This window comes from Cardiocondyla obscurior, linkage group LG02, assembly GCF_019399895.1.
Source record: "Cardiocondyla obscurior isolate alpha-2009 linkage group LG02, Cobs3.1, whole genome shotgun sequence".
NCBI classification, from domain to species: domain Eukaryota; kingdom Metazoa; phylum Arthropoda; class Insecta; order Hymenoptera; family Formicidae; genus Cardiocondyla; species Cardiocondyla obscurior.
Window position 1 is genome coordinate 10164189 of NC_091865.1, and position 10854 is coordinate 10175042.

Sequence of the window (10854 nt, forward strand, 5' to 3'; positions counted from 1 at the left end):
TCCTTTCACGAAGAATATCCAACTCACGGTCGCGTGTGCGATCGTGCGTAAATTCCTTCGAGAGATCGTCGCGGGTTTCACGCGCAGACGCCGCGAAAGCTTTCAACTGGCGCAACAAGGGCAAGGACGTGGAAACGGAAGCGGGATTGCCGAGTCGATATCGACTCGCTTTCTCAAACAATAAAAGTTCAAAAGCGCAGCCTGTTCACGACCACCCACAGCGAGCGCTTTATATGAAAAACCATCGCTCGAAGAAGAAAAAAAAAAAAAAGAAAAAAGACTTGGGTACTCTTTCGCAATTGATTTTCTCACGTTTAATTGATTCCCGTACGAAATGCGGCAAAGATTGGCGACATCTGTGTTTCAATCATTGTTTATTCTATTGTAAAAGAAAAGAAAAAGAAATTTTTATCTCGTTTTTTTGCAGTCGTGATCTGTGTGCACGTCAATTTAACCGCAGAAAGTGCAGTTAAAAGAGAGAAACAGGGCGCCGCGCTCTTAGAAAATGATTTCCCAGCCTCTTTGGCAGAGGGCGGTAACGGGGCAGGGCGGCGGTAACATGGGTCAAGAGGCGGAGGGGAACGCGGACACGCATAATCGGCATACGCAAGCGCGGTGGGAGTGAAACCGTTCGCGGGATCGGCGGCGAAGGGGCTAGCTGGCTCGCTCGGGGGGGAAAAACAGGTTCGCGACCGTTTCGCGTATCTCGCGCGACTTTGAGCGTGGTGATCGTCGACGCCAAGAATAGCATCTCGAAAGGGAGAACGATCTCGGGGTACAGTGTTCCCTCGGTCTTTTCGGCCCGTGCGCCGAGCATCGAAATAGAGAGAGAGAGAAAGAGAGAGAGATAGAGAGCGTTCCGGAAACAGAGACGTGCCGCAAGTCCGAACAACGGATCGTAAACTCGCAGTGTTCTAGGGGGGCATTGTAAATTCCACGTAATCTCGTTTACGGTTTCTTGTGCGTGCGGTGGGTGCATTGTCGTCGCTCGCGGCCAATTTAAGGTAGCTCGTGGAGCGTCTCGAAGAGCACGGCTCGTCAACAATCGCTGATAACGGCGTGAACTGACAGCTGGTGATCCGTTCTTCCCGCAGGCGGACGTCGTGACGGCAGAAGCGGGACAGCCAGCGAGAAAAAGTGTACATCTAGCGTGCGTATGCTGCAAAATCTGGAAAGGACCTCGCGAATGGGGGCACGGGTATGTTGCTAAAACGGGAAAGAGCGCGAGCGAGAGAGACGGGTGCGAAGAGAGAGGAAAATAGTAGAATCCGCAAGACTTGCGTCAGCGTGAATAAGACGCGATTGTCACGCGCTCCCGATTCCGCTAAATCAGCAACGTTTACGTGAGAACGTGAGCTTTATATTTACGATAACGTGACGCGTTATTTCCTTCAGGTTTCTTGTGCTTTTCCTCTTAGACCGCGTCTGGTTCTCCGCTCCGACGTGAATCCGAAAAATTCGCTTAACAAAAGAGAGAAAGAGAGAGGAGAATTCGTGCCCGATCGCGATCTTCCGTTTTACGCATGTACGTGTATCGATTTACGTGCGAGTGTCCGTCTCGCGTTCGCGCGAATCGCACGCGCTTTCTTTCTCCTTCCCTTTTGTCCTCCCCCTTTTCTCTCCCCCGCGTTGCCCCAGCAAGCGTCCTCGAGCTCGCTGTAAAGTTACGCGATCGCACGATGACTCCTTCTCGTTAAACGTCATGACGTATACGACGCGGAAACGTACGTCACATTCTTACCTTCGTCGTCCTCCGTCGCAAAAAATAAACGACTGTGTTTGCGCGCATTACGCGCCCACCAGCAGGTTGACGTATGAATGGTGTCGGGGTAACAGGGACGCTCACCACGTTCGTGAATCCGCTTGACAAGATGTCAACAACCACCGATGTCGCCGACTTGGCAGCGGATCTCCCTAAGGAAGGGACGCCGATCTTCCTGCAGACCCGCGCGGCCCAGGTCATCGCCGGTGTATTCGTGTCCGTGGCACTTTTCCTCACTTGCCAACAGGTAAAACTGTCGATCGAGTACATGTGTCGAAAGATGCAACAAGAAGCATGTGATCGGGAACGATATAATTTTTTTATTTTCATTGTTTATAGATCTACCAACATCTGAGGTGGTACACGAATCCCACGGAACAGAGATGGATAGTACGAATTTTATTTATTGTTCCCATCTACGCCATTTACTCTTGGATCTCTCTACTGTTCTTTAACAGCGAGAGCTACTACGTTTACTTCTTCACGGTGCGGGACTGTTACGAGGCGTTTGTTATATATAACTTTCTATCGCTGTGCTACGAGTACCTAGGCGGTGAAGGCAACATAATGTCCGAAATCAGGGGCAAGCCGATACGCTCTAGCTGTCTGTACGGCACCTGTTGCCTGGTTGGGAAAACTTATACCATCGGTTTCTTAAGATTCTGCAAGCAAGCCACTTTGCAATTCTGCTTAGTTAAACCAGTGATGGCATTTGTCATCATATTTCTACAAGCCTTTGGTCATTATAGAGATGGAGATTGGTCACCTGACGGTGGTTACATTTACATTACGATAATTTACAATATCAGCGTGTCGCTTGCACTTTATGGGCTATTTCTGTTCTATTTTGCAACAAGAGATCTACTGACACCATTCGAGCCTGTGCTCAAATTTTGTACAGTGAAGAGCGTCATCTTTTTGTCATTTTGGCAAGGTAATATCTAAAATTAAGCCTTTATAAATATTTGCGTCAAGTTGCACAAGTAATAATTAAAACGGATTTTTTTTTTTTTATTTAGGAGTTCTGCTAGCTATCTTGGAAAAGGCAAATGTTATTTCGCCCGTTATAAACAGTTTGGGTCAATCAACGAGCGCTGGTACAGTCTCCGCCGGTTACCAAAATTTTCTCATTTGTATCGAGATGTTATTTGCTGCTGTAGCTTTACGTTACGCGTTCCCGTACCAAGTATACGCAGCTGGCTGTGTGACTGATTCCAGGGGTAGAAGCGTGACGATGCAAAGCATCAGTAGCAGTTTGAAAGTATGTATAAATTTTTTTTTTTTTAATACTTTACTTTTCCCTGTTAATTTAAGTTAATATTCTGTTCGTCAATAATAATTTTATAGGAAACGATGAATCCGAAAGATATTATGACCGATGCCATCCATAATTTCCATCCACAGTATCAGCAATACACCCAATATAGCGCAGGTATGTCTCGTATTAATTTTTATTAAAAAAATTTTTTTTTTATCTACTATATAATTATTTATTAATGCATATAATTTTTTTTTATATTTTATATATTTACGAATTGCCCAATTTTCATACAGCATGGCATAGTTATGCGATAAATGATTTGTCTCGTTAATTTTCTTTTTGTATACATGTTATCTCATACAGAATTACTTTTCATGCATTCATAAGAAAATGTCATGTTAAAAAAGGCTGTGATACTGAATGTTCTAGTTATTGAGCAAGATTATTCGACATGTAATGCCAATAATAATAATTACACAAGACACACGTTTCATTTAAGATTGCAAACGCTTTAGTTACAGCTTTGGCGCTTTTGTATATAATTTATATTTCACTTGTACTTCCTGACACTTCACTGCTGACCAATATAGGCACCTATATATTAATAATATATTATTATTAATCCACTTACACGCGTATATAAAGCAAACTTCACGCAAATTTCAAACAAATTCAAAATCACGGATAGTATAGAAAATTTGCTTTCGAAAATAGTCTACTACTAATATAATATTTATCATTCTATATACTTGTATAAAAAATTAATTACATAAATTCTCCTTAATATGTGCCGGTTTGTTAAATTCAAACAATTACTTTGAAGGCACTTTTGTTTGCTGTTTTTCAGACGTTAATACCAACTTGCCGTACGAAAAGCTATGACACAGTGAGGCGTCACTTTTTTAATTTCAAGAAATTGGACATCGAGCTTTATGCGCGACTTTAAATGAGGATCGAAAGATATATGATACAGCACTATACTTTGCTTACGGAATTACACAATGCCTTAGAGATCGGTATCTGTCCTCAAAGGGTCAATATAAATGAATTCTTCGCTGAAATTACAAAATAAGGGTTGTACTTAATATACTACCGATATATACGTATTATATGCATATAAGACCCATCTTTTACGATTAACAAACTGCTGTAAGATAGAATTAAGCACTTAACATAAGAGGAGCATTTAAAAAAGAAAAAGGAAGAAAAAAGAAAGGGGAAAGGGAAAAGTGGCGTATTTCTATAGCGTTCCTCTATAATGTAAATGATAATTAAGTATTGACCACTATCACATATCGTATATATATATATATTTTTTTTTTTTTTTTTTTTTCTACAACTGTCAACTCGATTTTATGGCTTTTATTTTATATTCCTATCACACGGTACAATGTAGCATGCGAATATAAGGTATGAAATGGCCGGGCATGTAAAGCACGTCATATCCTCTTTCCCAATAGTACAGCATACATTTTCAGTGGCAAAATTATCACAATCTTAGCTGCTTGCGACTTTTATTTTTTATAATACAATAATAATATGCATGAATCGTTTATATTACGATTATGTCGTATAATATACAATTATTTATTTATTTTTTTTTGCACTTTTGTATTACACGTATACATATAAGAATTCGAACTTTGTTGCTCTGATTAAATCTCTCGAGCAATTTAACACGTTCGCTACGTCATTACGCGATTGGAAATTTACTTGAATAAACTTTTTAATAGATATATTCACAGCATTGCTTCCCATTGCATATAAATGAACTAAACGAGCAACTCAATATCATACATAAAATGTATCACATATGTAACGTTATAAAGTTGTGTTATATATGAATCATTCTTTGATACGAATCAATACATCACACAGATATGACGTTGATAGCAAACGATTAATAATAATCGCTATTGGTAGTCGATACGATTCTAATCTGTTTTATTCCTTCGTAAGCGTTATTGATATGTTTCAAAGTTTGAAATCATTAAAACCTTATTAAATTTGGAATTTGGATATAAAACTTGGATTTTTATAAATAACGAGTAAAATTCTTTATAGCGTAGGAAACAACTCAAATTGAATCCTTGATTTTTTAAACGCGTAGTTTCAGAGCAAGAAATGTTCGAAATGTAGATGTGACATTTCGGAAAGGATATATTTGGTCACAACTTTACAATCGCGTTCAGTTGATATAAAAAGTAGGCGCGAGTAAGCCGTGCATTGTATGCATTTTGGCGCATTTGTTAGGCAAGAGACATGTGTATACCTTGTGTGTTCGTTCACTGTAATGTAATAATAATGTAACAATTAGGAGGCCCGAAAGGACAGCGTGGTATGCGAGTATCCAGCTACGATCCGGATGATCCGCAAAACATGCCAGTGCCACCACCGCAAAGGCGAAATACTTCTCACCAACGCGTCGCTACAATTTCACAAAATTATAATGAAAAAACGATGTTATTGAGTAGCGACGATGAATTTCAATAAGGCACACGGACGTTTCGGGGAAAATGTGATTTACGAGAATCGTATCGACAAACATACATTACAACGCGAGACTTCCATAAGCTACTTTTAGATACATACTTTCAAGGGATGGGAGAGAAGAAGGAATGTAAAAGAAAAGCTATGTTATTGACAAAAAACTTACGCGATGCGAGTTTAATTAGGTAAGAACGTTCTCGTGGACCTTATAAAAAATTGAACACACGATAAATCTCACGCGGAGAGGAAGGAGGACATAAGAGTGCATTGCATTTCACTGTAATAGTTCCATAATGTTACATCCATGTTAATATATGTATTATGTTATAACATACAAGTAAAGAAATAGTATAGAATATATTTATTTTATTATGCTGACGTGTTTGAGGCAGTGTTCTTTGTACATCCGTGGCTCTACGACACTGCAAAAGGTATTAACTGCACGATAATGCTTACTCTTTGTAACGGATAAGTAAAAAATAATTGTATAGTACTTAATTTCACGCGCGGTACCACGAGCTCCTCGGAGTACAGTTCGTACGTAAGCGACGACACTTGTTTACACTTTTGTATCTGTTTTTCATTTACGCGTTGCATTTAACAAACTTTGACTTACGCAAGATCTCGCATCCGTACTTCGTACAGGAAACCACTTGCGAGTCACAGAAATATTTGCGTCCTTCTCTAATAAATCCTGTTGCGGAATTTTTTTCGGTCTCTAACGAAACCCGTGCGTGTATATATGTTACCGAGGTAGATTAAATCTGGAAATGCGGAGAAGTTGTCAAGTATTCCTTCTCGACGGAAGCCTTTCAATGTAAAAGAAAAAAAAAGAAAAGTAAATTAAGAACAATTATACGCGCAAGGAATGGACGATCGATGAACATCGTGTCAGATATAAATAAACATTTGGTATTCGGTGTCTTATGTGTACAACTGTGTATAATCCTTATATTTTTTTTAAGGGACGATCAGAGCTGACAAAGATCTATTTTATATGACAACACGTTGTGCCGAAATTCTTCGTCGCCGTTTAAGAACGAGGTAAACGTGTAAATCTATGAACAATTTTATTGTCCTATTACATCTCGTAATAAAAATAAGACACAACTTACATGAATAGAACATTATTTATTTACAAATAAAACATCTGTTAATAATACCTCACATATAGAAAATATACATATATATATAATATATATATATAAGAAGTTTCAATTAGACAATTAACTGTCGATGCTTTCTTTTTCTTAAAAATATATTAGTCAACTCGAATACCATATTATTATTGTTAGAAGAATAATTTAGAATGTTATTAACAGCCTTTACTTTTTGGCAAAAAAAAAAAAATAAAGATATAATATTGTACATGATTGGATAAAACGGTTCATTTTTCAGATCACAATAGCGAAAAAGCACCATCCCTGTTCAAATTTGTCGATTTATTACAATCTATCGACTACCAACCGATCCAGTATGATCTATTATTTGTCACAATCTTTTTCCAGCCATGCCAAGGAGATTCCAAGTTTTCATGCAAAGGTAATATTTTCGATTGTACTCCTTTTAATGTAGATTTCATCGAAGTGCTCGCGATCGCTGATTGTTTCTCGTTATCATCGTCATTATTATAGTTATCGTCATCGTCTTCGTCATCTTCGTCGTCGTCTTCTTCCTCTTCTATATCTTGATACTGTAATTCATCGTCCATATAACCGACTATATTGTTATCTTCATTATTAGCATATTTGTGATACTGCTCGGCGACGTCGCGCTTCGCCACCTTGCTTGTAGTTACCAGCGTGTTCTGAATAACTTTCAAGTCACGGGCGAGCAAGGGAGATCGTGGTTTAATTATCGGCTTAAAGCCGATCGATCTAAGTCGTGCGATACGTAATTCGCTGTCAAATGCGTTTACTGGGACAAAAGCCGACGCTCTATCCTGCAAAGAGTCTGTATAATCCTCGTCGCTTTTAGGACTCGCGTTATCTTCCTCGGGATTAGAAGCAGTGCAGATTCGCGACATTTGATAAATTTGGGACTCTTGATCTGGCACATCTAATATAGATTCTTTCAATTTATCCCATTCCATCCTCAAAATAGCTCTCTGGTCGTTTAATTGTCCAATAACGTAAACCTCCGGATTATCGGAGACAAGTTTACATTGCGTAGTCGCGTCTACTGTGCTAGGTTTTTTATCTTGTTTTTTCCGAAAACAGTGTAAACGTGTTGTTCGAACCGCACGAGGCGATAGAGGGATTGTTCGTGTCAGTTTTCTTCGAAGATTTCTATCGAGAGTAGTTTTGGTAACATTGTGGTCGGTTTTTACAGTTTCATTCTCTTTCTTCTGATTGTTAGCATTATTGTTGTGATTGTTGCAATTTTCATTATTATGATTACTAGGATTGTTCCTGAGATTTTTTTGCTTTCCAATGGAATTGTTAATGTTTTTATTGTTGACGTGCATAGTACTGGTCATTCTATACTTGTCTTTATTTTGTTTCTCCGCGGTACGTTGGCGACTAACTTTAACCAGTTTGCTTTTTCGTTCAAAACTAGACTTGTATCGCTTGTTTGGTAAACGTATTACGGTATTAAAGGTATTACAAGATTTCGCATACGCATTATTTTTATATCGTAATCTCCTATTTCTCGGTCCGCGTTTTACAGGACCAAAATTAGCATCTATTAGCAAGTTAGCAATTTCTCTATCTCGTTTCTTGTTCTTTTTGATCGATGAATTAGGAAATTCTGGTTTTTTTATCAAGACGGTGCTCTTATCAGTTCGCAAACGAGTTTTTATGTCGTACGAGCTGCGAGTATGTTGCGCTATGGTCTGAAGCGAAGTCTGCACACGAAGTGGTGATAAGTACTTGTTGTTCTTCTTAGATACATTATTCCGGTCACTTCTCCTAACGTTATTATTACATTTCTGGTTAACGTCATTACAGGATTGATGATCCATCCCGGGTAACAACTTTTCTAACTTTTCTTCGTCTGCTTGCTTTGCCACTTTCCAAAATAATTTTCCAGATTTTGAATATTTACAATATCTTCTGTTATCCAAACACGCCACATTTTCTTTTATATTATCTGCTTCCTTCTGCCTTTTTCTAAGACTTGTTCTCGTCGATACGTGCCTTTTGCTCTTAGATTCCGGAGTTTCATCTCTTTTCGACTCATTCCACATTGCACATTCTTCAACCGTTAAACCTATTACATTTTCAATTAATAATTTAGATAAAGGATGGTGAATCTCGTTATTGATCAAGTTTAAGATTTTGTCTGGCGTCAAAGAATCTAAGGATTTGATGTCTTGAGCACAGAGCGATTCGCTCGATGTATTTAAAGAGTCGTTACGTTCAGGTATTTTTTCATGCGTTACGATCAAATCCCTCGACAATTCATTACTGGGATATTGCTGTGCCGTTTCGTTAGTGATGTTAGTATTTAAATTTTGTACATCTTGAATATTTTCATGCTGTTCTTTGCGCTCGATCGCATTCGTATCATTCATGAAAGAACTTAACGGCGAAGATACAGAGAACGAATGTTTTGACAAGTGTATAACATCTGACGTTAAATTTTCTCTATGTTTATTCAATGAAAAAGCATTTATGTTGTTAGTCGCAAATTGCCCGTTGCAAGATATTTTTTCACTCGATTGAGAATGAATTTGCACCTTGTCTGCACTCGCTTTCTCGACGAGCTTACTGTCTTCCTTCGGCGTCAAGCGATTACTTTCCACGTCTAATGCCGTGCGAATTGAAATGTCGATCGGTTTGGAAGGTTTCTGCAACATCGTTGAAACGCTCTTTTTCGTATCTTGTAAATTGTGCGATGACTCGTACAAGCCCATGCGTATCGAGATGTTTGTACTGTGGGTTTTAGTTGCCGCACCAAGGCACAGCAACTTTTGATCAGGTACAGAAATTGATAACACACTTTCTGTGTTATTCGGTAGTTTCTTAAAGACATGACGTGTAACGATAGAACTCTCAGGTGCGGACCGTCTGTTCGTGTCGATCGACGGTATCGTTTTCACGACCGATAGACTTTCTTGACTGCTTCCATGACTGAGTTTTCGCTTTCTGCAGGGAACACTGACGTTATTCGAACTTTTTCTCAAATCATATGTATTTGGTTGATTTAATTTCGTCAATGGGATGTAACGTCGCAAGGAAGACAGTTCCTTCGAACCTTTACTGCCCCAGCTTGGCGATTCCTGATTAGGAAGGCGCATCAAGGCGAATTTGTTGTACTTTGTACCATCTAAATCTGTGGCAATCCAATAGCTTATGACTGCATAGAGCCCGTCATACCTGTATCCTGTGTTAGGCGCTATATTATCTTGCAGATTGTAGCTTCTTATTAATCTCAGTGGTATCTGATTTTCATAGTTGTGAATAAATGGATCTGTAAACGTTTGTTCTTCTTGATATACCTGGCCTGTAAGTGTGAGATAATCACCGAAATCCACATCTTTATTCACATTGGTATGAGAGGTACATAAAGAACTAACACCAAACAGTCCCTCATGTATGTCTGCATCAAAGGGTTCATGTACTCTATCCCTGGAGCAGTCCATGCGTATGCCCCACCACGATCCAGGTGGAAATCCCAAAATTGGACCATACCAACATTTTGATACCTTAAGAAATATATAAAATCATGTATCTATTGTATAAAATATCACTATTGATTAAAGGATCAGGAACAAATTTGATACATACATGATTGTTATGTGATATGCTCAATTTGTCCAAAGATTTCAGCGAATTTGTTTCAATTGCCTGGTTGAGCTTACTAAATAGTTTGTTTAGATCTTGTCTAATTCGACTTTTTCCCTAAAGAAAAAAGAAAACGAAATGACCATGTAAACAGCGATGAGCTAACAAGCGCGTTACATGGAAAACTGTAAGTACAACAAAAACGGGACGGAGCAGGGACAAACGCCGATAATTCCTCGACGGAGAAGAGAATTGTACTAAATCGTGGATGGAAGGAGGGCCTATCCGTGTGGTGAAATACCTGGTTCTTAATTCGCGCCTCACGCAGTCTCTTCTCGTTCTGTTGAATCGTGTTCGCGCATACGGTTCTCGAGGCGTCACTGCTAGCCCTTGCCATTGTCACAAACGACGGGGATGACACGGATCAAGTCGACGAGCCACGCTAGGACGCGTTCCACAAGCGAGACAGCACGCTCTCCATTCAGATCCCGATCGTCCGTCCCCGCAGGAATGCAAATGGCCGCTATCGCGGCCGCCTCGTCCCGTCGATAGCCGCTCCGCGATAACTTGACGATGTAAACACACGAGCAAAGTCAGACCCGTTTGTCATC

General features: G+C 39.4%; 2 protein-coding genes across 4 annotated transcripts; one reads left to right on the forward strand and one right to left on the reverse strand.

The window, feature by feature from the left end:
* The first annotated feature begins 671 nt into the window (after positions 1-671).
* Positions 672-6435, forward strand: Tmep (Transmembrane endosomal protein). 3 transcript variants are annotated; one of them, XM_070671278.1, is made up of 6 exons: positions 672-1198; positions 1804-2009; positions 2102-2696; positions 2782-3023; positions 3110-3194; positions 5341-6435. In XM_070671278.1, exons 2-6 carry the CDS (start codon positions 1815-1817, stop codon positions 5514-5516), a joined length of 1293 nt encoding a protein of 430 aa, XP_070527379.1. In that variant the 5' UTR covers positions 672-1198; positions 1804-1814; the 3' UTR covers positions 5517-6435. The 3 variants fall into 3 exon arrangements, with proteins under 3 accessions (XP_070527379.1, XP_070527385.1, XP_070527387.1); XM_070671284.1 differs by having other exon boundaries at positions 1807-2009; XM_070671286.1 differs by lacking the exon at positions 5341-6435 and adding an exon at positions 3871-4355 and having other exon boundaries at positions 678-1198.
* A 198-nt stretch (positions 6436-6633) lies between these two features.
* LOC139111077 (putative uncharacterized protein DDB_G0291812) lies at positions 6634-10834 on the reverse strand. Its single transcript, XM_070671143.1, has 3 exons — positions 10545-10834; positions 10247-10360; positions 6634-10164 (listed from the first exon to the last, which is right to left on the reverse strand). The coding sequence occupies exons 1-3, from the start codon at positions 10638-10640 to the stop codon at positions 6973-6975; spliced, it is 3402 nt and encodes a 1133-aa protein (XP_070527244.1). The 5' UTR covers positions 10641-10834; the 3' UTR covers positions 6634-6972.
* Positions 10835-10854: the final 20 nt, after the last annotated feature.

What these genes read in the sequence shown, in the direction of transcription:
- Tmep (XM_070671278.1), top strand. Translation starts at nt 1,815, where the DNA reads ATGAATGGTGTCGGGGTAACAGGGACGCTCACCACGTTCGTGAATCCG. An exon ending in TTTTCCTCACTTGCCAACAG is followed by an intron (nt 2,010 to 2,101) that starts GTAAAACTGTCG and finishes CATTGTTTATAG; the next exon opens with ATCTACCAACATCTGAGGTG. An exon ending in CTTTTTGTCATTTTGGCAAG is followed by an intron (nt 2,697 to 2,781) that starts GTAATATCTAAA and finishes TTTTTTATTTAG; the next exon opens with GAGTTCTGCTAGCTATCTTG.
- LOC139111077 (XM_070671143.1), bottom strand. Translation starts at nt 10,640, where the DNA reads ATGGCAAGGGCTAGCAGTGACGCCTCGAGAACCGTATGCGCGAACACG. An exon ending in AGGCGCGAATTAAGAACCAG is followed by an intron (nt 10,361 to 10,544) that starts GTATTTCACCAC and finishes TTTTTTCTTTAG; the next exon opens with GGAAAAAGTCGAATTAGACA. An exon ending in GCATATCACATAACAATCAT is followed by an intron (nt 10,165 to 10,246) that starts GTATGTATCAAA and finishes ATATTTCTTAAG; the next exon opens with GTATCAAAATGTTGGTATGG.